The sequence below is a fragment of the Protopterus annectens genome, chromosome 1.part0 (genome assembly GCF_019279795.1).
Source record: "Protopterus annectens isolate FY-2018-M chromosome 1.part0, PAN1.0, whole genome shotgun sequence".
Lineage (NCBI taxonomy): Eukaryota > Metazoa > Chordata > Ceratodontiformes > Protopteridae > Protopterus > Protopterus annectens.
In genome coordinates this window covers 1,705,354,082-1,705,381,676 of record NC_056725.1, presented here as the reverse complement: position 1 = coordinate 1,705,381,676, position 27,595 = coordinate 1,705,354,082, and the positions used below count along the sequence as shown (strand labels likewise).

The window sequence follows — 27,595 nt, the reverse complement described above, 5'->3', positions numbered from 1 at the left end:
AAAGAAAAAAACAAGGGGGGATCTATACAGGTGGGAGGGAAGAGATAGTGAAAGGTTATGCAGAAGGAGAAAGCAAGGGCTGCTGGCTGTCCTAGCTCAGGCCTGGGTATGACATGTAAAATATGGTACAGTCAATAGAAAGTCTTTCTTGTTGGAATTTCAGCAGACGTACTTTACTGTTTTCCTTGATAGGGGATTGTAGAATTACCATACAATGAGGTGACCCGCCTATATTTGGAGAGGGTTCTTAGCTTCCTGCTGACTAGCACTAGAAGCCTGGGATGAGTAGAGTATCTTTAGGAGGCAAGAGAGACAAGATAGAGGATAAGAGACATAGATAATAAAGCAAGATAGAACTTCTAAAATAGCAGTAATCAAACCCTGACACAATTCTTGCAGCATCCAATGTACATTTAAAAAAAAAAAAAAAACATATGCATAGTGAGATTAACAGTCGTATGCAGGAACATAAGAGCTGGTTAGCAGTGATACATATTAAGTCTTTGTTATCAGCAATGCAAGATTATATGATGCAGCACTTGTGCATCCCTTTTATATAACAATAGAAGTATTAGCAGCAGTTAAAAAATAGAATAAATTCTGTTGTACTTGGCAGCAGCGCATAAACTAATTAAATCAGAGTTTATAAAAACCAGTAAGGACTTTGCCAGCAGCAATGTAAGACATTATGGAGCAGTAGTTATCAACCAGTAAGTATATAAAGCAGTTAAAGCAATTCTGCTCTATACAACACATTAGAAAAGCTAATTACATCAGAGTTTGAAAATACTTATGGACACTTGCCAGCAGCAATATATGACAACTTTAAAACATTACTTAATCAGCCCCTTTTATTAGCACTGTTGGAGGGGTATATATATTCCTAGCCCTTTATTATTCACTATGTGCAAGTTGTGTATTTAAGGGCCCTTTACTGGCTTCTAAGGGAGGATGAGAATAATAGAAAAATTCACCTGGTAAGGGTAAGCGCTCAGGGGGCGTTGCAGTAGCCTTGTTTTGTATGGTAATGAAGTAACATTCTGAGAAAAAGTAGTACAAAATACATCCGATGTCTGGCTTCTGAGTGAGGACTTAGATATGTCTAAAAGGTCCTCAGGTAAGGAAAAAGTGCTTAGGTGGCGCTGTAATATACCTGTCGGTACTTATTAGTGTGTTATAAAGGACCTTAAGGCACTTAATAATATGCTATAAAGAATCGGCTCTCACAGAGCAGATTGTTTTTTAAAGCCATTCCCTACCTTCCGGGGTGGAGTTAGACTTGTTACTGTATCCACTGGAGCGGAATGTGCTTAGAAAGTCTGTATCAAACCTTATTGCAAAGTTGTTGCCCAATAGCAAATGGGCACGCTAAAGAGCTACTATTGTTTTGCAGCCGTTTAGTATCTATTAATAGGAGTGTTGTACAGTTTTAAGATAAAAGTAAAAGTAAAGGAAAAAAAAAAGAAAGCGGTCATCACCAAGACATCTCTGAGAGCTGGGTTTATTGGGGATATTGCCGATTCCGGTGTACTATTAATCCGGTGGCAAAAAGCTCTACATCTACACAAGGTTTCAGTCAGTGTAGAAACACTGGATGGAGCTGTTTTAGCCTACCTTGTCTTATAGAACCCCTGAGAGATTAGAGGTGGTTCTGGCCTGTTCAGATAAGGATAATCAGCTTAATTAGATGCACGGTTGATTCGTGGGTGGGCAGCTATGTGTCTGGTACTCTGCCGCAAATATATACTATGGTCTAAAGAAGGCGCGAAATAGACACCTTAGCTGATTGTACCTTAATCTTTATACATACAGCCTTTAATCCACAAACAGTAGGCGTGATTCACTTACGATATTCCCTAAGGGCATAAGCATAGATACGGTGCTTATTTCCAGGCGCGAGTAAAACACCTTTTTGAAGATTGCAGTAGCAGTGTACCCTTACAACATAGGCATAAGTTCTGGGCGTATTGAAATGGCGGGAACTAGTCGCATCAATTGTAAACTACCTGTGTTTGTATTAATTCCTTGAAGCACATTGTGAGCTGTTAAGCGGCTTAAAGAAAACGCCGTAGCAATATTCCTCCACAGTCAGACCATCAAAGTAAAGCTGCTAAGAAGACACACAAAATAACCACAAAAAAGAAAAAAAAACACGCCTAGAAAGCGATCATGGCAGCAACAGGGCCAATACAGTTAAATTAAACACACTAATCAGAATACCTTGGCCATTTAGAAAAGTTAATATCAAACCAAAAACATTTATTATGGGTGACATCAACTCTCCATACATGAACTGGCAAACTTATACTGTCAACAACAAAAGTGTGTATTAATCTCTGAATGTCATAAATGCAAATTATCCTCCTGCCCACCAGAAGGTCAGTCTTCTAGATTTTGTCGTCAGTAAGGTATGACCTAGTTATTTAAATTAACAGACCAATAAATCAAGTAAATACATAAAACAAAGCTATTGCATCACAACATTTGTTATTGCTTCTTCAGTCAAATTCATCCCTTTTTTAATTATTTCAATTGTTTCAAAAATGACTCCAAAACCAATTAATGACTAATTATCAGTATTATTTATAATCACAAATGGTATACAGTAGCTGCCCAGCAAACCTTGTACCCAAGACAGCTGCCTATTTCTATGAATTTTACTTCCTCTTAGAAAGACATATTGAGTTATCTGTGTCCATCATTTGCAAAATTAATGGTAAGTTAAAATTAAAATTGTTTGGTATAACTCCCACATCTACAAACTCTACAACAAAAAGATAAAGTTCCTGGTCATCAGTAAATGATTTCCATCACTATAAAAGGGATTTAAAACTGTTTAGTACCTCAAGCATGGCATTAGGAAATCCATGGCTAACTATGAACTTAGGACTGCAGTTAATTCAAATCACACCCATAAGGCCTTCTTCAGCCGCATTAGGAAGCTTAAATGTAAACCACAGCTGTGTACTGAACTTATTTCTTTATGTACAGTCTTCTTTGAACCAAGGATATAGCTAATATTTTTGTAGCAAAATTTTCTTCCAACTTCTCCTCATCCACTCTTCCCTTTGCCCCACATTCCCCCTTATCCCCCTCCCCAAATCACACTTGACTTTATCAGGATCACTGGAACTGATATTTTTAATTTTTTAATGTCCTAGATGTCTGTTGTGCAGTACTGTGTTCCACGTAGTAAACCCCTCCTTCAACTCTTCAACCTAGGTGTCTTCCCTAGTTAAATCTCTGTGGTTTGGAGAACAGCTGTTATGGTACCCTTGCATAAATATGGTCTCTTTAATGACTGTGGGAAATACAAACCTATTAGTCTCATTAGTGTTACGGTCAAGGGTATGGAACACATAGGTTTGTAGATTTATAGGTAAGTACTAGACTAGCTGCCCTTGTGGGCCATTTTAAACCTAACCAGTTTCCCTTTTGGTGCTTGAATTAACCTATACCTTTTGGTGGTAGATTAGCCTTACCCATCCCATGGTTAATAATTGTATATTACCCGTAGTGAGAATAGCTGAACTCCATATCATAAATAATTGGAGGTGACCCATGCATAGGATAAAGCATTTAGGAGCTGCCCTGTCCATTGATAGTACAGTGGCAGTCCTGGGGCAATTGTCTATTACCTATTCATAGATCCAAGTTGTGCTAGAATAATGACAGGGATGAACTTTGTTTAACATGGATGGGGAGCAGTGGTATCCTCTGTGAGATTTACCTGTCCCTCCAAACAATTCTGTTGCTGCAGAAGAGGTGGAGATCCCTAGACTAAGTATTTCTGAATATTTTAATTGTATTTGAACTAGTAAACAACAATATATGTGACCTTCAGTCGCTGGATACACACCCGTTTGGCCTTGTAAAAGGCAAATTTTTTTCAGGAAAGCTAACTGGCTGTCTGATATAACTTACACTGTCAAAGGTATTTGCTGTTGGAAGAAAAACATCACCAACTGTGTCCCACAATGTTCTTTTTTGGGCCACCTCCTCTGTGGCACATATTTCTTTGACAAGAAAGCTTATATTAAGGGACTATGGCAAAACAAGTTTTCTGAGGAATGCAAACTGGGGAGACAGTTATCACATACCACTCTGATACTCAAATTCTCCACCAAGGGCTAGACAAAACAAATGCTTGATGTGTTAATTGTGGGCTTACTTTCAGTGCTAAGAAATGCAGTACAGTTTCCTTGGTAAATTCACCATCACCATCACATACCATATAAATAACATTCCATTTAAATTTGATCCAGTCATCAGAGACTTGGGTACCTATGCTTATAACAGACTTTCCTTTGACCAAAACTTGTATGTCATGGTTAGAAAATAATTCATGTTGCACAGCTTATTCTTCATGGCATCTCTTCTAGGTCCAAAGAAGTTAATATTCCAGCTGTATTCCTCATTTTTTAGGCCCATTTATTAACTATAATGCCTTCTCTGACATGTACCTCTGTAATTACCTAAATCTACAGGGGATCTCCGTGTTTTCTCAACAGGAAGATCTCAGGTTTTAGTACCATTAGCTATTCTGAGGGACTAAAAGCTCCATTCTTCTATTTAGTTCTGTAAAAGCAATTTAAAGGATGATCTCCCTTTATCCTTTTGTTCTGTAAATAATCCACACTCTTTGAACTTTTCCACCTAAGTAGAAATAGTGATAAGTCAAACACCTGCTTGGGAGACATAAACCTATACCGCTACATTAACAGTATCAGCTGCCATAACAGGTACATTACCCAATGTGCCCTCCCCCAGCAATTCAGAAATAAGCTTCCCTTAAATATCAGTCGGAGGACTTCTCTAGCAAACTCTAAAAAACAACAGTCTGGATTATTGGATGGGTGATGACATTACATCACAGTTAGTAGTCAAACTAACTGAAGATCACATGTGCATGTTGCTAGTTCATAAAATGTAATTTTGTTAATAAGGATGACTACAGGGACTGCAGGGATTACAAGGTGCAGGTACTGCAGAGCTGATTATGTTAAAGACGAGGATTCACGGTATGATCCTTACAAGGGGCTTGGTTGTGTGGTACAGAGGGGTGAAACCCTGACTACAACCCAGATGACCTGTGTTTGAGTAATGAATTGGGGACAGGAAGATCTGGGCAGGTAAGGGTGGGAATGAGTAGCTTATGCTGGCTGTCACCTCTGAGGTTAATCTAGTTGTCTGATATTTTGAGTGAGGTACATCCTAAAGGAGCATTGTACTCTGTAATTGATCCAGTCAGTGCTGAATGTAAGAGAACAATGATATCTTTAGATCTGAATGCGTGTATGCATTTATTTATTTATTTATTTAGCAAGTTAGAGAACTGATCAAGGATGACAATTTGCAGGCTCAGACCAGGTTGCAAGCAACACATGGAAAGAAAAAAAAAAACAGAATGAGTCCACAGTAATTGCACTGTAATGTAAAACGCAAGACATGTCAAGCAGTCATATAATGACATTTAAAATATGTTAACCTGGACCCTTATCAGTTTGTCTTTGCAAAGGAAGGTCCTGCCTCTTTAACCTCATTAATTTCTTTGAAAAAGTAACAAAAGAAATGAGTAGCAGTGATGTAGTATGTACAGTATACTGTATCTGGACCTGGCCAAGGTCTTTAACAATATTCCACATCCAGCTATCATTGAACAAAAAAGCTGCAGTTGGTGGTGCTCAGCATTGACTCCTCTCCTGTTTGCCATCTGTTTCTCAGACCTTCGGGCGAACACTCATAAATGACTGTGAAACAGATGTTGTTATTCAGTCTTCCACTGATTCATAATTGCTCAGACATGAGTCAGACCATATTAACAGTTGGTGCAAGGACAATGGTCTTAAATAGAATGTACTATTTCTTTCTTTCTGTATTTACTTGCTATTTGTTCATCAGGTAAGTGGACTGGTCTGTTGACCCTTTGCAGCTGCCGCAACCCAAGCTCAAAGAGCAGATAATATATCATTGTCTTTCAGTCAATATTGTATACAAAATAAGAACATAGTAAAATTCAGAACATAGTAGTATTGAGTGCAGATGGGGTAACATTAAAAGATCCAGTCAGAGTGCATTGGGAAAAATATATACAAAATGCAAGCTAAGATATGCATAAAGTACAGTACACAAACTGTACAAAAAGTACGTATGAAATATTTGCATATAAGATGCCACATTATGAGGTTGTGCAAAGTTTATTAAATATATTGTATTATTCATGATATGGGATAGTAAGCTACTTAACCATTGTCATGTAGCAGCTGCAGGTTGATTCAGTAAAGAGATGCTCTTTAAGTGCATCTTTGAAACTTTTAATGATTTCTAGATTTTTGATATCTGTAGGCAGGTGGTTACAGGTATGTGGGTCCAAGTCTAGAAAGGATAATTTCACCTACAACGGTTTTAAACGGAGAGTGTACTAGAAAGAAATTGTTGTCCTGAGTACTTCTGAGTACGTAAGGGTTGTCTTGTAAGGGTAGTGTCACTCTTAAAGGGGCAGTGACCATGTTTTAGCACCTTGTAAATTATGAGTACTTAGAAAAAAAGTGGCCCTATGAGACACTGAAAGCCATGTGGAATTTGTTAGCAAATTACAATGGTGTACCTGGGAGCTGTTAATGGAATGACTCAACAGATTTTATTCTCAGCGGTCTGTATTCTGTTAGTATTGTGGACTGAATGCATAATGAGAAAAGGAAGGCCATGTTCAAATTTGGGTGAAAGAAGGTGACTGATCTTGTAACAGTAATATAGTTCACTTTGCTAAACAAACCATTTTTCCATAGTGTAAAGTAGCATGCCCCCCCATGAGGCACTGTTGTAAGGGATCTAGGCATGTTAATTCCTGATCATTTTTTCATCATGCCTCTGCAGTAGTTCAGAAAGCTTTTTTTGGGCTTTGACTTCCAAAGGCATCTCCACTAGATACACAAAAGTGTTAACTCACCTTTAATCGCATCTTATCAGATCCATTATTGAATATAATGCACCTTGTGGCATGCATTTATCTAAACATATCAACCAACTTGAGATAACTCAGAGATTCATAACTAAAAAGATCAGTGTCCTCAAAAGTCTTAGTTAACAGGACTGACTGTCAGTCATCTGTCTGCACTTTCATAGAGATTAGTTTAGCTTTTCAAGCCAAGAAAGATCCACATTTCTTTGACCTCCTATTACTTCACAGAACAAATAGTACCTCAAACATCCAGTTAAAGGAACTTAACCTTCATCAATAGATATACAAGACATGTTGGTGTGATAGATTCAGATCCCAAAATATCGCCTCACCTCTGGAACAAATGTCAACTGCATGACAAGCAGAGTGACGCCCTTTCCATCTTCAGGGTAAACCTAGATAATTGGATAGGCAGCTACAAATTCTCCCCAATATATCTTGTCTTGCTGTACTTGAGGCTGGGAGAACGTTTGAATAGGGATTTTTTAGCTAGACTTGTAATGGTTTGCAGACTGATTACCTGGTACTTACCTGTGAACCTACACAATATTTGAACCATGTAGACTGGCATAGTAATAATGAAGGTTTATACATATTTAAATGTGAGGTAGTCATAAGGGTAGAGATGCGTCATGATATTGGTGAGATTATAATGCAGTTGTCAAGCCTTGAGAGATTATAACATATTCTAATTTATGTGATATATTCTTTATTTTTGTATTTGTATTTACTTTGCATTTGTCAAAACTACTTGAATTGTGGCTAGAGTTTAGGGTAGCTAGATATTTCTGAGAGAAGTGAAGGGAGAGACTGCCACAATTTGAGTGCAAAAATACTGTGGTCAGAGGTGTGCAGTTTGGTTGTGGAGGTTTGGAGTGATAGTCCAACTCTGGATTGGCTCCTAAGGTTGTAGGTTGTAGTGGTTGCAATGAGCTTCAATAAGAGATTGGGTTTCTTGGTGTAGGAATTTGAAGATTAGTGTGCCCAGAAGAAGATTGGCTTTGCTTAGTACAGGTAATCATTTGGCTTTTGATAAAGTAAGGCAGTGATGTTCATGCCTTGAGGGACTGGTAATAAAGTGGCATATTTTATTGGACAGGATTTGTAGAGTTGTGTTTTTGATAGAGGTAGATGCAAATTCCAAGTTTTGCCAGTAGAATGCATTTCCCTATGGCTGCCAAAATAAAGTAAGAAAGAAATGGAGAGAGTTTTGGGGCCCAGAATAGGAAGTCGTATACTTTTGACATAAGCTATTCAATGATGATTGAAGGTGAGGGAACTGTAAACCCAGGTCTCTGACTATATTCATCTATCAGTGAAGTAATGTCTATTGTATAAGTTTAGGATATGTGTTGTTTGTCAAATAAAATACTACACTTTCTTTTGTGTTTAACTTGAGCCCATCTTCACTTCACCATGTATTTGCAAGGGTATTGGTGGGGGGGTGCAATCCGCGGTGGTACAGCGGTAGCATTGTTACCTCACAGCAAGAGGTTCTCTTGTTCGATTCTCGGCTGGAGTGCCTTCTGTGTGGAGTCTGCATGTCCACCCCGCGGTCGAGTGGCCTCTGAAAGGCATGCGTGAGTGAGCGTGCCTTCGCTGAAGGTTGGGCGTCGGGCTGGCAACTCGGCACCATAAAAATTGACTGCCAATCATTACCGGATTGGGGTTCCACTGTGGCGACCCCTAACCGGGAAAAGCCGAAAAGACAAACATTGGGGGGGGGGGGGTTGACATTACCTCCCAATTTGCAATCATCTGTAAACTTAGTTAACTAGAGGTCCTGGTCCCCAGTTTGGTGTGCACAAAAGTAAATGCATTGAAGGAGTCCCAGTACAGAGCCGTGTGGGACTCTGCGACACAGTCTATGTAAGTTGTGTCTTTTAGTCATCTTGCTATCCATCTTACCACATAAGGGTCTATATTTAAAGGTTTTAGTTTACTTTTAGTGCCCTAATGGGATCGGGGTAGGATGTCAAATGCTACACTGAACAGCATGACAACTGGCAACAGCCTATATGACTATTTCACAGAAGTTACCTAGATTTCCTTTGATGAAGTCAGATTGTCAAGGGCCAAGCCTAATGAGATTTTTGATATTAAATGACAAGATCACTTATGATGTGTTCCATAGCTTTGCAGACCATGCTCATCATTAGGTTGGTGAGTTTATCATTACCAGGGTCCTTGGTAGGGCAGTCCTTGTATAGATCATGAGTGCAGTGTGTTATAATTCAGGAGCAAATCCTGTGGCTAAGTGGAGGCTAAACTATATGAGGAGAAGTTTAGTGAGGGCATGTTTGTCATTATTTATTAAACAATGAGATAAGTTGTCAGGGTCCAAGATGGAAGTATTTTTGATCTTGGATAGCACCTTTAGAGCATGTTCCTTGGTGCTAGGAGTGTAGTGGATTCAGGTAGCTATTTTGGGGGTGAAAGTTGCACTACACGTGTTTGCCAGTATCTTAGTAATGTTTATTGGATTATAGTGGGTAGTCCCATTTAGGAAAATGTTTTGCAGGGTATTATTCCATAGCTTCCTAACATAGCCAAAGAAGGACTTGTAGTTATCCTTAGTTTCAGATGTTAGCCAAGTTCATTTAGTCACTATGTGATACTGCCAGCCCAGCTGTCTGGAATTTTGTAAATAATTCTGTCATTTGTGAATATTGATATGATTTATACAGAACTGTATATTATGTACTGAACTTCAAGAGTGTAACCACAGCATACTCTGCTGGATCATAGAAGATTAACTTACAAAATTTCAAGAAAATAAGTTGAAATAGTGCTTTACAAATTGTGCTATAAAAGTTCAATGCAGAAGCAGACAGTGTCTACAGCTAGAAGTTTTTCTGTTGTCTGGAAAGAAAAGTAATTGGTAGGTTTAAAATGTAAATTGTTTTATTGCTTTATGACTTCCTAGCAGCTGCACATCTGAGAGATATGCATTTTTAACACAGAGATGTTAGGTTTCTGTTTAGCCTGGGAACTGAAGTCAGGTGACAAAGGGTGATGTCATCCATGCTAACCCAGCAGTAATGTTTGATAGTAATTTAAGAACTCTCTCAAAGAGAGACTGTGCATTTTGTATTTTGTCTTGGAACTGGAAACATCTAATATCTGTGCTATCCGCAAAGTCTCAAACAAGTATAGTTGGTCCAAAAAACAAAGAAGTGTAAGAAACTTGTGTGTGTGGAAGATGTATCTAGTTAATCGCTGTATATTAATCAGATCAGATAACGGTAGTAGAAGTAGAAATAGCTAACCTAAATTCGTCCTAAGTAAAATAAATAAATAAATAAATAAATAAATAAATAAAATACTAATAAAAAATATATAATTTGAAATATTGTACAGAATTACTAAGTATTCAAAAGTAATCCAAGCAGAGTAGGCAGTCTGTTTCCAATCAAAAATCCTTTAAGTACACAGACAAGCGATCCAAGTAAAAAAAATATATATATATCAGTGTAACAGTTTCCTCACAAACTTTCTATATATATATATATATATATCAGGCAAGAGAGTGGTTTATTGTGCTGTAAAACAGTGTTATTGGTATACATGTTATACACATCCCTTTCCCCATCAGTGTGACATTCGAGCTGGTCCTGCCCTACTTCTTAGCGATCATAAAAATATAATCCTTATATATTTTAAATAAAATTAATAATGATGTGGTACGTCTTATTTTACAGCACGATAAACAACTCCCTTTCCTGTTAAAAAGTATATATATATATATATATATATATATATATATATATATATATATATATAAAGCTTCTGAGGAAATTATTACTCTATTTTTGTTTTACTTGGATCGCTTGTCTGTGTACTTAATAAAGGATTTTTGACTGGCTACCCCACTTGGATTACTTTTGAATACTTAGTAATTCTGTGCAATATTTCAAAGTATATATATTTTTATTATTTTTTTGAGTTAGGATGAGTTTAAGTTCGCTGTTTCTGCTGCTATTATCTGATCTGAATAATATACAGTAATTAACTAGATATATCTTCTGTACAGAGAAGTTTCTTGCACTGTTTTGGACCTGGAAACATCCATTCATTATCACCATCTGCACTCACCTTACTAATCGTAAGTAACTAGGGAAAAGTAATTTATTTTAGATATAGATAGGAATATAGTAAAGATTAGTTTAGATATTTTCTGTATTTATTTGAAACTGTCCTGCAATGTTGTTTTAAAATATTTCCAATGATTCTGAACTCTGAAGTAACTGTGTTTGTTTTCTGAATATTGTGCTGTTCTTTTATTTATTTATTAAATATATTTAAACCTGTCTTTGTGGCTGATATATGCGAGACATATTTAAGCTCTTGGTGTACTTGCACTTGTATTTGGTAACACTGTACAGGCCAGTCCTAAATAGCTTTGCAAGTCTTGGTCAACACTACCATTTGGATAATAGTAATATCACACAGTAGGATTGGATAGCCTTTGCAAGGGTCTTATAGTAGCTGATAAGGGGTTGGTGGCAGTGGAAAGTATCTTATAGTCTGGGCAGAAGGGGGGCATAGCTAGTAAACCAGTGCCAGCCTTCCCCAGTTGTGTGTGTGTGTGTGTGTGTGTGTGTGTGTGTGTGTGTGTGTGTGTGTGTGTGTGTGTGTGTGTGTGTGTGTGTTTGTATATAAATCAAATCTCAAAGTGTGTATGAGTTAGCTACTTGGGTAGGGACATGAAGCACTGGTTGAACAGAAAGGGTGCTGGAGGTCTTGGCTTGACCCCTCAGCTGAGATCTTAACCCTATAGCTGTGCCAGTGGGACTCTTACTGGGGATCTGGAGAAACCAGCCCCAGACCACCTGTGATCTCTTTGTGCTCTTAAGTGAAATTGCACTTTACTGTGTCTGTACTTGTCATCCTCCCAAAGTGTACGTCCCCTAGCTGTTGCCAGTGGTGAGAACTGAGGCTCCTTGATTACTGGGCCAATGCATGGGGCATCACATACTAGTCCTAATAATATTTTTTAGTTCTCGTGTAATGTTTTTATACTATCATTGTTATTAGGAGTTTTGATCTGCTGTATAGTTTAATATTTTTTTCTGTTGTTGTATACTTCATTTATACTGATGGACCACCAGGTTGTATTGTTCTTGGATTTCGCATTGTATTTTGCTTAGATTTTCACTGCTAATTCTATGCACTTGTGTAAGTGAGCATTAAACTCCTTTGTGAAGTACGTTGCTCTGTTAGCATCTGAAATGGTGCTTTCAAAAGTGAATTGTGGGATTTCTTCAGATAATTTAATGAGGTTTGCATGTTTGAGGGCCTTAAAAATCAGAGATGCTAATTTCAGTGGCTTTGGAAATTTTGAAAGAAATGTCACAGGTTTAATGCCCTTGCTTAAATTGTGAAGGAGAGACCAGGGAAATAATATATGTAGAGGCTATATTAGTGAGGACCAGATGGTAGACTATTATTTTCTTTGGTGAGTATATTAGCAATCTGTTTCAGGATTTTTTTTTAAAACTCATTCAGTCGTCCTAAGCAACATTAGGTTGATTATTCTCTTTGCTTCCTTTGGTCTGCTAAGCCAGGAAACCACTTGCAACCTGATAGATTTTCTCTGAAATCCTCTGCTGAAAACACAGTAAGATATGCAATATCTGAGAAAGTTACAAAAATGTAAAATATGAAGGCAGTTTGGCAGGCAGTGGTCTGCATACTGGTCTGGGTGTCAAACGTTTTTCTGTGGATGCTGATTTATGAAAACAAAATGGTATTTTATTTGTCAATAATAGTGCTATGGTCAAACAAAGGCTTAGACATCTGTAAGCATGCAAGGTACATCCAAACCTCACAAACTCTTAGCACAAGAAATCTAGACAAAGCATAAAATAATGTGAGGAAAAAGGCCCAAAAACAGAGGGAGATTTTAAATATTGCTCCTACAAACTTAAAAACTTGCTAGAATGACAGGATTTGTGTTAGCATGCAATTTCCGAAAGATATGAAGCCTGAAACTAGGCCAGTCGCTGAATGTAATCCCCCTTTGGCACGTATCTGTCCAGACACATGCAGCAACTGAACACCCACAGAGATGGCTTAATAAAAGCATATAAGGCCTAAACAGCATGTCTTACATGAAACAACTCAAAGCCCTGTCACTATACTCTATATCCTACAGAATGCTAAGAGATGGCCTTAATATGGCATACAAGACATCCCTAGACTCAATACTGATGGAATTACTGCACATCAGCAAGTCAAATGGCATCAAAAATACTCTGTCTAGGGATTTAAACCTCTTCTGCAGCATCAACAAAATGGTTTGGAGGGACAGATATATCTTGCAGAAGATGCTACTTCTCTGGAACAGACTCCCCATCCTTGTAAAACAAGGTTCATCCCTGTCCATATTCAAGTGCAACTTGGAGCTATCAATGGGAAACTGTACATTAGTAGTCCTGGGGTAAATGTTCCGAGACAGCTCCTAAATGCTTTATTTGTTGCATAGGTCTTCTCAAATTATCCATGGTATGATCTCAGTTATCCTCATTAGGGGTAATATATAATTATTGACTATGGGATGAATAAGGCCACTGTCTAACCAAAAGGGATAGGTTAATTCAAGCATAGAAAGGGAAATTGGCTAGGCTTAAAGTAGCCCACTAGCCTAGTACTTACGTATGAACTTAAGAGGTTATGAAACTCAAATCTATGTTATTATTTAGTGACTTCAATCCCCAATGATTACAAGAAAACCACAATTTTATACAGAACAGACCAAAATCTAGACATTGTGTGAAAATCTGGATAGATGAGAGATCTGTGTAGATCCAAGATATCAGCAGGAGGGCTGTTCACCTGTTTAAGAGGCTCTCCAGTGATGTACAAGCTGTTTTGCTGTATCCCAGATATGTGTCCCATATCATTGTAAAATATATGCAGACATTTTCAGAATATGTCAAAAAAGCATTAATCTACAAAACTTTGTATTTTAGATGGCAAACATCAGTGGCAGCACTTTGTATTTTAATGTTTTGTATAAGGTGAAGGCATTTGTTTAACTGTAAGCCACACAGCTTTTAAGAAATTAATGCAGGTATGAAAATATAGCTGATAGTAATAACTGCTTCACCAAAAAGCATTTATAAATTAGAATGCCTTCATGTTACTAAAAATATTTTGTCATTTTTTTCTAGTACCAATTGCTTGCATACATCACCCCCAACATGACGGTGTCATTTTCTATTTTTGTGTTTTTAATGTAAACATAGAAAATATCTCAGCTTTTTTTTAATCTTTTTGCAAACACTACCTAATAACTGTAGCTCTGTACATCCCATACTGCTCATGTTGACCATTTCATTTTGCATTCTTAGCAAATCATGTCCACATTTAGATGCTACCTTGCTGATTTAGTTTTAAGTAAGCATCTGTACCAGGACTTCAGATGGTAAACTTTGAAAACTCTGACAAGTGTACTCTTACAGGACACACCAGAACTCTGCTCTCCTGATGACTATACTCTTATAGGAAGGAATAAGTTGATTAAGTCCAAGGACTGGACATGCCCTACGTTGTAGGTGTAGTACTCCAGTTAGCTGTGGGGTAGTTAAAGAGGGAGTTCTTGATAACTGGAAGTTGTAATACTTTGAAGAATTTTGCATGCTTATTTTGGACATGGAGAGTGTCCTGTAATAAGATATAAGTTGGTAGTGTTTCTTGTTTATTGTGATCTGGAGATGTTCTTCGTGTTTCACTGTTGCAGTCATTACATTTGGGTAATCCTGCTGGCAGGTTGCCCTAGTCGGCCTGAATTCCAAAGTCTTGGGTCCTGCGTCGGCTGCTGTCACCCATTCCCTGATGTCAGGTCATCAGGGGTATAAAAGAAGCAGCCAACGCCATTTTCTTTTGTCTTTCTTGCCGCGCGGTGCCCGAAGCAGAAGCAAGTTCGCAAGTGCCAGTCGGCCGACTCCTGAGATTTTCGTGTTAGTTTCAGATCCGAAGTCTTCATAAAGCTAAGTACCCCGTTGGGGAAACTTATTTCTTGCTCCAGACCGATGTCAGAAAAAGTAAATCATTGCATTTCTTATGGAAAGCAAATACCTCATAAGGATTTTCATTCTTACTGTATTCCTTGCCTAGGCCCTGATCACAACGTTTCTAGTTGTCGGTTTTGTGCTAGATTTAACCAACGCACTATTAAGCGTCGGTATGATTTTGCTTTAAACTATTTTGGACGCCGGTTTAATTATCCAGAAATGTCGTCAGATAGCCATCCGACAACCGGAGTAAACAAAAAACACAAGGAAAAGGAGAGAGATAGACAGCCGAGGCCCAAAACCGACGACGAAGCTTCTCCTAAGCCAGTAGCCGGTTCGCCGGTTCTCAGTGAGGTGCTTTCGCAGCCCCTGACGCCCACTACTTTAGAGTCACAGGTCGCTACCGACTCCCATGTGGAGTCAGCCATGCCGCTGGAAACTCAAGGTATTGCAGCCTCGGATACTATTCCTTCAGATGGGTCCGGAGCCGCTGAGCAGGCACCAGCTTCTGAGGGTGTATTCAGACCTAAACATCTTTAGTCTTTGCCTTTGAAGCTGAAGTTGGTTTAATATAAAGCACCTTCTAAAGCAAAGAAACAAGTTCAAGAGCCACGTGGACAGGCCTATATGCCCAAAAAACAAATGCTCAAAATGGCCGAAGACTTGATTACCTTGATCAGGGGTTCCCATCCCCTCCTGATAAGAGGCCTAGGCAAGAGACTGACTGAGTCTTCAGATAAGATTTCCATTTCTTCTGATTCCTCTTCTGATCAGGAATATTCTCTCCCCCCCCTATGAGGATTCTGATGCTGAAGAATCTATACCTTCAGCTTCTCCTCCAGAGGACTATTCTTTTGGGGAAACCTTGCATATCACGAGGGAGCATTTCCACTGGGAGAGCCAAGATTTTTCAGAATCTAAAAAGAGGCTCAGGGATTTCCTTTTACTACCTCAACACAGGCCACCAGCCATCCCACCTGGGTTAGACATTGTAGATGATGCGTTTTCGGAGTCTAGTCTTACCCCTGACTCTTTACCGCCAGCTCCTGTTAAGCCTGACAGATATTACAGGGTTCCTGACTCTCATAAATTTCCTTTTTAAAAACCCTGCTGCAGACCCAGAAACTATTTCACAGGGTCCCAAAGGAGTTAAGCCTTTCACTGCAAAAAACCCTACCCCCTCTGACAGACATTCTAGGGCACTGGATAGATGGGGAAAAAAGGTTTATACGTCTGCTACCTTGGCTATAAGGGCCTTAAACTGTCAGTTTCATATGCTCAAATATCAGCAACCTGTCATGGCATTGCTTAAACAGAAAATGTTGTTAAACTTGGAATGTGCAGAAAACAAGGAAATGCAGGATTTATTGCATGCAGCTGAACAAGTTGGAAAGCATACTTTGAAATGTGGTTTTGATTCTTTGGAGGCCTCCTGCAGGGCCGCAGTTACAGGTTCTGTAATTAGGAGGCATGCTTGGTTAAAGGAACAAAATCTGCCTGATCATGTGAAAGTCAAATTATTAGATGCACCTTTACAGCATGATTCTTTGTTTGGTGTTAAGGCAGAAGAGTTGTTAAAGAAAATGGAGTACAAAGCTAAATCTATGCAAACTGTCAAATATTTTTTACAAGTACAGCAATCTAGGTTTAGTAGACACTGGCCAACAAAGAATTGGTCCTTTCCTGTGTCAGACAGACCTCAAAGGGGCAGATCCAGATGCCCTAGAGGCAGATCCCAGGCGCAGGGATCATACAGGTCAAAGCAATGGGCTGCTTCTACCTCCAAAGTTGGAGAAGACAAATCACAACCATACAGGAAACAGTCCCAATGACTTCCCCCTGCCTGCACCAAGCACTTACCTCCTGGCAGCACCCTTAGGGGGAAAATTAGCACTTTTTTCTCAAAACTGGCACATTATAACTCAGGACAAGTGGGTTCTGAATATCGTGTCACAAGGCTACAAGTTCCATTTCCATACCCTGCCAAAGGCAAACAGCTGGCCAGATCTGCCAAAAAATCAATGGGCAGAGGCACCAAAACAAGTCTCATCCCTCATGGACATGGGGGCCATTCAACAAGTACCAGAGCAAGAGCAGGGACAAGGATTTTACTCAAGACTGTTCTTAGTACCCAGAAAGGACAAGGCCTGGAGGCCAATACTGGATCTATCTATTCTGAACACATTCCTGGATATACCAAAATTCAAGATGTTGACTTTGCAGCAGCTTCTGTCCATGCTGGGCAAGAACTCTTGGCTTGTGACATTAGACCTAAAAGAGGCATACCTGCATGTCCAAATCAGACAAATATGCAGAAGATACCTCAGATTCAAACCGGGTTCAATGCATTACCAATTCTCTGCACTGCCGTTTGGCTTATCTACTACTCCCAGGGTCTTTACAAAGTGCCTGGCACCAGTAATTGCATTCTGCAGACAAAGAGGAATACAAATATATCCTTACTGGGACGACTGTCTAATTCAAGCAGAGAACAAGGACATTCTTCTACAGCATCTGGCGTTTGTGAAAAGACTTCTAACATGCCTGGGGTACACAGTCAAAGATATCAAAAGTAGTACCCTCTCAAGAGATAATATTCCTGGGTGCAAGCTTAAATACAACTGCCCAGATGGCTTATCTCACTCCAGACAAACAAAGGCAACTGACCGCCTATTTCAAGGAAATGGCAACAAAGGCCCAGTTATCTACAAGAAAAATTCTGCAGGCTTTGGGCTTCATGGCATCCTGCATCCTACTAATTCCATATGCAAGACTGCATATGAGGAAACTTCAATGGTACCTAAAAAGTGTTTGGACTCAACATTGCCACAGCATGGAAACTATGATTACTCTCATTCCCTGCCTGCAACAGGAGTTTCGATGGTGGGCAAAGACTTGTCACCAAAACAAGGGAGAGCCATTCACATTACCCCCAGCCAGGCAGACACTAACAATGGATGCATCAGATTATGCCTGGGGGGGCCCACATGGCAGGAAGATGCATTCAGGGCACATGGACTTCAAACCAAATGCATCTACATATCAATCAAAAGGAGATGCTAGCGGTTCAAAATGCCCTGACAGCCTTCAAGGACCTACTTCATCCAGGACAACTACTGATAGACAGACAACACCATGGTCATGTGGTATATAAACAAGCAGGGGGGCACACATTCGTACCCCCTTTGCAGACTAGCCATGACTTTGTGGGACACAGCACTGACTTACCAAGTACATCTGCAGGCACAATTCCTGCCAGGAAGGAAAAATACTCTGGCAGACGAACTAAGCAGAAACCTCCTGGATCTCCACGAGTGGCAGCTGGATCCACAAGTCTTCAGCATGATAACAAGGAAATGGGGATGCCCGGACATAGATCTGTTTGCCTCCCCTCACAACTACTAACTAAAAAGATTCTGCACAAGGATTTGTCACAGACAAGCATGGAAAGTGGACGTCCTATCTTTTAGCTGGAGAAACCTATCAGTATATGCCTTTCACCCACTGCCTCTCCTCCCCAAGGTACTCTTAAAGGTCAGACAAGAGAAGCCAAAGATGATACTGATTGCTCCAGACTGGCCCTGCCAGCACTGGTATCCAATACTAAGGAACTTGTCTCAAGGCCCAGCTTGGACCTTACCTCAAATACCGCATCTACTGTTCCAGCAAAACAATCAGATCCTGCACAGCCAACTCAGGACTTTAAACCTGGCAGCATAGCGGATAATGTAGTCATGCAAAACGCACCTCTCAGTAAAGCTGTGATGGATGTAATTTTGTAAGCCAGAAGGCCTAGTACTAGAAAATCTTATGCTGGAAAATGGAAGAGATTCTGTGTTTGGAACCAGACACAAGGAACTGATACAGCTGCGCCAAATATTCCTCAGATTTTGCAATACTTAACTGAGATGCTGGACAAAGGCCTATCTTTTTCATCTATTAAAATTCATGCCTCTGCCATTTTGGCTCATTACAATACAGAGCCACCAGTCTTTTCGCATCCCTTATTAAAGCAGTACCTCAGAGGAGCCAAAAATTTAAGGCCCCCAAGGAGATTAGCAATGCCTGCTTGGGACCTCAACTATGACTTGGAAAAACTCACCCTGCCGTCTTTTGAGCCAGCTGCTACTGCTGATATAAAGTTTTTATCTTGGAAAACAGCTCTACTCCTAGCAATAACTTCTGCAAGATGAGTTTGAGCTATAGGCACTCATGGCTGTGGAACCTTTCATCATTTTTTATCCAGACATGGTCTCTCTGAGGACAAACCCAACATTTATGCCTAAGGTGGTGTCCAGTGTGGCTCTTAACCAAACTATTCATCTGTCAACCTTTTATCCAAATCCACAGAACAAGGGGGGAGAGAATTCTGCATTCTTTGGACATACACAGACAACTTAGATTCTACTTGGACAGAGCCAAAGCTTTCAGAAAGACAGAGCAATTACTAGTGGCATATGCTGCAGGATCACAAGGAAAGGCTATCTCAAAGCAGACTATTTCAAAGTGGATAGGCCACTGCATTCGTTTCTGCTATGTACACCATGGCAAGCCAGTGCCTAATGGCATTAGGCCACATTCAACCAGAGCTGCAGCCACTTCAGCAGCTTTTCTCAGGGGAGTACCTACCAAGGACATTTTAGAGGCTGCTACTTGGAGTTCAGTGCACACCTTTACAAAGCACTATCATCTGCCACTCTACTCTAAATCCAGGGCAGGCTTTGCCACTGTAGTTCTGCAGGGCCTCATAGCCACTCCTAATGCTGTTTAGTTCCAGCCTCCCAACCTTAGCTTTGGGACTTTACCCAAATGTAATGACTGCAACAGTGAAACAAGAAGAACATAGTACAGTTGTGTATACTTACCATAAATGTAGATGTTCGAGTGTATTCACTGTTGCAGTCTAGGTTTCCCACCCACCATCCCCCTTTTCTTCTGATGGAACCTATCTTTCCTTCTCTGATTTATACAACCTATGTGGTGTATTTGCTTGTAGATGAAGGTAAATTTTATATTGGTGCATGTAATTATACATATATAAATTTTGGCAACCCTTTTTAGGGGGCACCTGACATCTGGGGCAAGAAAAGCTAAAGAAAATGGCGTCGGCTGCTTCTTTTATACCCCTGACGACCTGTCGTCAGGGAAGGGGTGACAGCAGCCAACGCAGGACCCAAGACTTTGGAATTCAGGCTGACTGAGGGCAACCTGCCAGCAGGATTACCCAAATGTAATGACTGCAACAGTGAATACACTCAACATCTACATTTATGGTAAGTGTACACAACTGTACTTTGAGTGCTCTGTTTGTGGGTTTTGGGAGTCTGTCTGAAGGTGATACAATTCCTGACAAATATGGAGACACTGCTACAGTTACCATCAAGTCTGAAGATATGGTAGGCACAAAACAGGTATTGAGTGAGCGATTTCTTTACATTTAAACCAAGTCTCCATAGTTACACCAACATGGATATGTTTCAAATGCAGGAGAGCCTCAAGATTGAGAAGTTTGTTGTTGATACTTACGGTGTTCAGAAGAATCCCCTTTAATGTGATCCATATTGAGATTGGAGTTAATAGCTATTCCAACATCTTCAAGTCTGCCTAAAAAATGCACTATGGAGGCAGCAAAAATGTTGGTATGTGGAAGCCTTTGAGTGAGAAGTACAATCCATCCCTTGCAAAACAAGTTGGACTGTAAGTCACCTCATCCCATGCTTATGCATACTGGATCTTCCAAGAATGACACCAATTATTTCAACAATTGTTGAAGCCAGCTATCTTTTAGTTGTACCTATTCATCATTCTTGGTGAAGGAAAAATTCCACTTGGGACCAGAGTCTTAGCTACATGTCCCGCAGAGTTTTGGGTCCCAGATCATTCACTCCCACATGGACCATCACCATATCATTTCATCCAGATACATACAACTACTGGAATACCCACAGAGATACCTTACTAAAAGAGTACAAGACCTAAACAATATGTCCTACATGGACTGACTCGGAGCCCGGTAACTGTACTTGGAATCCTACAGATTGCTAAGAAGTGACCTGTGTCTGGCATACAAGGCATCCTCTGACTTAATACTGATGGATTTAGTGCACACCAGCAAGTCAGATGGCATCAGAAATACTCAGTCTAGGGATCTAAACCTCTTCTGTAACATCAACAGAATGGTTTGGCAGGACAAGCTTATCTTGAGGAGGATCCCACTGCAGTGGAATAGACTCCCAATCCACGCAAAGCTAATCCTTGTCCATATTCAAGTGCAGCTTGGATCTATGGATTGGAAGCAGAATATTTACCCCAAGACTGCCTCCTGTACTACTATTGGATAGAGGCAGCTCCTAAATGTTTTATCCCATGCATGGGTCCCCTCAAATTATTTATGGTATGATCCTGGTTATTCTCACTAGGGTAATATATAATTATTGATTATGGGATGGTTAAGGCCAATGTAACACTAAATGGTATAGGTTAATTCAAACACCAAAAGAGAAATTGGCTAGGCTTAAAATGAACTGTAAGGACAGCTAGCCTAGTACCTGCCCTGGGAAAAGGGTCTGTAGGGGCCTTGTAACATCAGAGATCCTGGAACTGAAAATGACACCTGAATATAAACCTGCCCTTGTCCAGCCGTGTGAATGGAGAATTTGAATGCCTAACATCTGAGTCATCAATCTCCAAGACATTTTTGTTAGCGGTTTGCTGAGGAGTACAGAATTTGGGGTGATGCAACTCTTGGTGACTTAATGCTGTAGGCGTGCATACAGGAGATGAGATGGAGAAATTCCACAAGTTCTCAAAGGATATTTTAGAGATCTTTTGGCATCTTCAGCATATGACATGTTAACGTGATTTTTTTGAGAATGTGGTGGAGGTGAGGATTTGGATGTGAGAATATAATGCTTATCTTGCATGGTTTTAGCTCAGAGGAATGCCTCTAAGTTATTTAACTCTGGTGACAGGCAGTGTTAAGTAAAAGTTCATTATCAGTCACCATAAGGCAGGCAGTTCCTACACTGACTGAGGACATCATGTGCTAAGACTCTGGCAGCAGAAGGGAAATATCTTGATTGCTGTTCCGTAGTGTCCAGTGCTTTGGGTAGTATTAGTTGGAAAAGTGCACAGGTAAGGTAAATGTGATTAAATCGCTTAATTTAATTTAAATTTTGGAGAAGGGTACATGTTAAACTTTGCAGAGGCTGTGTTCCTTCACTGTATTTTTTGGAATAGTGCATGGACTAGATTATTTGAAGGAGTAGGTGGTTTTGTGGGGGAAGTACACTGGAATGTGTATTTGCATTTAACAAGTGAAGGAAGAGAGCAAAAGGGAGGCTTGCTTGAAAGCTAGAATGCAGCAGATCGCTTTAAGAAAGCAGCTACTCATGTTCCAGCACTGATCTGTGCAAAGGGCTAGTATTTATTGGCAGGTAAAGCACTAATGTGGTTCCACAGGGAAGAGCAGCTAGTCTCAATTAGTAATTGAGAATTAGCACAGGGCATTGGATATTGACAAACAGTACACCTTGGAGGAAACCCAATCATGGATGCTGAGGACAAGCTCAGAAACTTCAAATAGTACAAATACTAGGTGAGCAGTCAGAGCAAATCTCCTACATCAGTCTAGTGCATATGGCTGTCCCATACAGGAGTACAGATTTTAATTACATGCCAAGCAGTCAAAAAAAGCTGTCAGAACTCAACAATCAATAGCAAGAGCAAATCCCCTATGTGAGTCTAGTGCATATGGTAGTCCCATACAGGAATGACAATTTTGATACGAGTGCAAGGATTCAAAAAAAAAAACAAAGCTCTTAGGATTCAACAGCTAATAGCAACTTCACTTAAAAACTGCCTCCATTCAGTCACAACTTTTGAATTAGCTTTGGTTGCTGTCTTTAATTCTAATAACTAGAGCACAGAAAAGGCAAATGTACAGTGTAGCTATTAACTGGAATTTGTCAAAGGAAGACACTTAACCCAGTTGTAAGATCTGAATGAAGGCAATGATAAACAAAATAACTTAAAATGATGCAAACAAATAGCTCAAGCTGATAATTTAAACTGATAAAAATAACTTGAATCAGATAAGAACTGATAAAAGTAACTTTTAAGCTGTTAATACATGAAGAAAATCAGTAAGAACACATACCTAGCTGTTGCAAGGCCTGGGAACCAGAAACAGCTAGATTTAAAACAACCGTCAAGGATTCAAGAAAAAAAATGTTAGAGATGAACAGTCAATAACAATTGCACTTGTAAACTGCCTTCAGCTTCAGATATCCTTTTATTTTATCTTAGTTCTACAACAGAGACCATTGTTTCAGTCCTTTTGGTCTTTTCTAACATAACAGAAGGTGGTCTCTGGCTCACTAAAGGCTGATAAAACAGATTTTGAAGTGGATTTCATCTTAGAACTACAGTTAACAACCCACCTTCCCTTGGGATTTAAACCTCTTGATTAGAACATTCTCGTATATTCTCTATTTTAACCAGACAGTTTAGTGGACTTGCTTGAACAATTACTTTTCTTTGTAATTTCTTTGTTTCACCAAGCTTCAAAGCTCCATGCTGTTGGATGCAATGATTTGCACTTGATTTCTCACAAGGTGTCTCTCAGAATGAATCCTTGTTTTCTTCCTAAACTAGTATCTCAGCTATTATTTAATCAACTACCACCCTCAGTTCCCCCCACCCCAGAGGCTCGGAACAGATGAGAGTGCACCTTTGCCATCTTGTTTTTACACTTGTGATTCTCCTTCCACATGTTTTTGAATAAGGATGGGTAGTGTAATCTTTGCATGTTATGAAGATGCAAATATCTTTCAAGTGTATTGTCTACTGCATATTTTTGTCTCCAAAAAAAGATTTCCATTGACCAGTGCTGTTAAAGGCATTCCACTGGGAGAAGCTGGTTGCTATCACTATTGGCTTTATAACTGCATCTACTGTGGATATCATTGTCACTGTCACCCTGCCATCAGTGCACATGTCCACCAAACACTACAGACTGGACCTACTCTCTAGCAGAGGCTTTTTCTTTATAGGGCAGATATTCAATGCATTTGAAACCACCTTTTTTTTTAGCTTTTTGGTTGTTTCTGCCCATTTTACAGATGTTTTGGGATACTGCTCCAGATTCTATCCAAGGGTTCCTCCTGTCTAGAGGTCCTGTGAAAGTAAAGTGTAGTAGATGTATGAGCAGTCACACCATACTAGCTGTTTTTTAGAGGGTCCACTGTAGCGGGTGCTTTGTTCTGATTCTTCCAACTGCCAGTATCTGGTCATTGCATGCTTATATTGATGTTAGAGCAGGAGTTTGTATACATAACCTGCAAGTTTGCAGTTCTGTATCTGTGTGATTAGTGTTCTTTTGCATGAGGAATCTGGCAAAATGAAACGGTCAAGAACTGGGTAATGATGGGAGTGCATATGTTCCCTAATTTCACTGCAGTGTCTGCTCACTTTTGCGTAGGAACTAAAGATTTTTAAGAAAATCTTTATAAAGGTGCCCATGCTGTTGGTTCCAAGAGCTCTCATGTTCACTACAGAGGGCCTTTTTGAAGACTAGCTCTTTGTCTTTTATATGTTGACCATAATAATGGTACTCATATTTTTGACATCTTTATATCTTCTTCTTCTAAACATGCTAAGATTGCTTTTATTTTTAGGTTTGAAAATATGGAGGTATTAAAAACCATGTTGTGTTTATTTGTCATTTTTGTCAAATAAATTAATACATCATTTGAAGCTTTACAATCCACTGAAGCATCGTTATTAAGGTTTTTACCTTCATGCACAAAAACATTCATCAGTTGTGTACCAAGTGAAACTAATTATTACGTATATGCTTTGTAAAATAATTTCTATTCAACTTGGATTATCGTAGTCACCGTATGAAAATAAAAATAATAAATGAAGAAGTACATCCAACTGAAGTAGTTCTAGTGTATCTATGTAGGAACTGTGAGTGGTAGTACCTAGTACTTCCCATGCTAATAAATCCTATAGCCCAACATTTCCTGGTTTGCTTTGGATTGTGTCTACAAGAGACAAGGATATCACACTTCTGGGTTCACTTGCTGGATATGGAATATGGATACTATGAAAAATGTATCCATGTTTGTGAAGCATTAGTAACTTAACATAGCTTGGAATGATGCCAGATTCAGCCGTCCAAGTCCTGACTTTTTTCTCCAGCATTAGCAATCATTGTGTCCTCTTGCTAGACTTTCTTATACTTCATTGAAGGCAATAGTTGCATTGCAGTGAAGCATTGCTTGCCTGCAATAATATTTACTGTATTGTACATTCTTGCAAGTAGTAGGGTTCCTTCATTTCCCTATGGTGAAAAAAGTAGTAACAACTGTTGATCATTAAGGTTTAATGCTAGAATAAAGAAGACAGGAGGAAACACTTGGGGGTGGGGGGTGGGTTTTTGTCACTTGTTTTTTTTTATAGTTCACGTGTTTAACCTTTTCAGGTATGCTGTAAGGCTGATTTGGCTGCTCTTTGACAGGTGGGAATTTAAAACTACTAACATGAGATGGAATATTGACTTTTAATCAAATCATCTAAAATCATTTCCATGACTTTGGAACTGTTCTGGCTCAGACAGTAAAGGATGTCCATGGTTTACAGTGATTAATTATTGGGTAACTGGGTTGAATGTCATTACAGGTGAATAATAATTCATTTGTGCTGTCGGTAATAAATAGTAGGTCATTTTTTTTTATTTAAGTGAACCTTATGTTTTAAATAACTATTCTTTGAGAAGGTGCTGTGACCTCTTACCAGTGCATTTGTTACTGTTTTAGGAAATGGTCCTCATCACGACCGCTGCAGTGTTTATTATGAAGAAAATGTTGTGGATGGCATTTACTGTTACCCAGTATGTCATTGGATTGAGTCAACAGGATACAGCAATGAGATGAAACATACCACAGACTTCTACTTCAGCATTGCTGATCACCAAGCCATACATTATACCAGGTAAAACGTTCGTATTCTGTCTGTTGGCTGCATTTATTTTTAACTTTAATCAAATATGCTTATTTAGAGAGGTTTGCAAGAGAATTAGGACACAGGAATAATGTAAGATTGGTAAGAAGGCATGTAAAAGTGTAGTACAACAAATTCAACAGTGCTACGCTAAGGCATCTCCTCTAGGTATTTTCAGCACTCTAACCATCATTACTTTTTGATACATTAAATGCTTTTAAGTCTGTCTGTGTATGATAGGGGCATAATATCTGCCTGAGTGCTAGATAATTCAGTGAGAGGAGGAGAGAGGAATGATCACAGATTCTTTGCTCACCTCTCTCAGAGAACAGGTTGGAGACTACATACTAAGGCAATACTGTCTTAAAGGAGGTATATGGGGCCTAGCCACAGGACTCACAATAAGAAGTGGTAGGACAAAGCATGTTATTTGCAGGAATCTGTATGCTTGGCCACAGCTTAATCTTTTGCTTACCTGTGTCCAGAACTAGGAGGATTTGGGGATTGGTCGAGTTGGTTGAGTCTCCTGCATCAGTTTCCAGACCCAGTCATGCTCACCAAATGCAATAGTCAAACAAAAAATGAATATAATTCAAGCAGATAAGTCTAGGAAAAACATACTAAATGAAGCAACAGTTCAGATTTTTTTCTGTCCTATAGCCAGGACTGTAACACAAAAAATCTTTAATACAATAAACAACACACAAGCTTAACACAGGTTTTCCATATGGGAAAAGCTAACAGAAGGGTAAAATATAAGATAAGTGCTCATATGTCAGACACTAATGGAAAGGCTGATACAAACGCATTATATAAATATGTGAGTAAAGAGGGAGAAAGTCATCAATATGAATTCTTAGTTATAGATATTGTTGATTTAAGCATTAGAGAAGGTGACGTTAAGATTCAAACTGAACAACTGGAATATAAATGGATTTGTAATCTGAGAGCAGACCACTACCCTGGTATAAATGATAAAGTCAGTATAAAGCTAGTATTAGGTTCTAGGAATTTAAGGAAGTGACATTCTGTTGTGATTTTGTGTTCTATTTTGCCTGTAAATGGTGATGTTTCTTATTTGAACACTTGAAAAAGTGGTAAGTGGAATCTGTGATAAGCTCGTGTATTGCTTATTGTTTTAATAAAGATTTTTGGTGTTGTAGTCTGTGGCTCTAGGAAGCATTTTGAACTGTTAGCAAATGCAATAGTTTATTACTTTTTCAGAGGATTGATGCCAAGTATTCCATACCTCTCAACTGTACAGATTTTTGCCTAATATTTTTGGCCCGTTTTTCATAAAATTGTTGTTTTCTAGCAAATTTGTGGCAAATCATTAAAGACTGAAGTTAGAAAATGATGACAGACATTTGAGTTTCAGACTTCATACCCTTCAGAAAATTCATGCTAATGCAAAACCTGTTATTCTATCAACTTTCTAAGTTTGTCAGAGCAACATTTAAACATTTTTCATATTTGTGGTTCTTTGTCCCCCTTTTATTTATGGCTTTGTCCAGATTTCTTGCTCTAAGAAGTTGAGAGGTATGATTTCAGCTGAAGTACAGTTGTGTGCCTTAGACAAAGTTCTCTTCCCTTGACTTACCAGTCATAA

General features: G+C 39.2%; 1 protein-coding gene across 1 annotated transcript in view; it reads left to right on the top strand.

Annotated features, from left to right (window-relative positions):
- Positions 1–27,595, top strand: part of EPM2A (EPM2A glucan phosphatase, laforin) — an 853,289-nt gene that overhangs the window by 329,179 nt on the left and 496,515 nt on the right. The window contains exon 2 of the mRNA XM_044068747.1: positions 25,803–25,977. Coding sequence (XP_043924682.1) covers positions 25,803–25,977 — 175 coding nt within the window. The remainder of the gene's footprint in view (positions 1–25,802; positions 25,978–27,595) is intronic.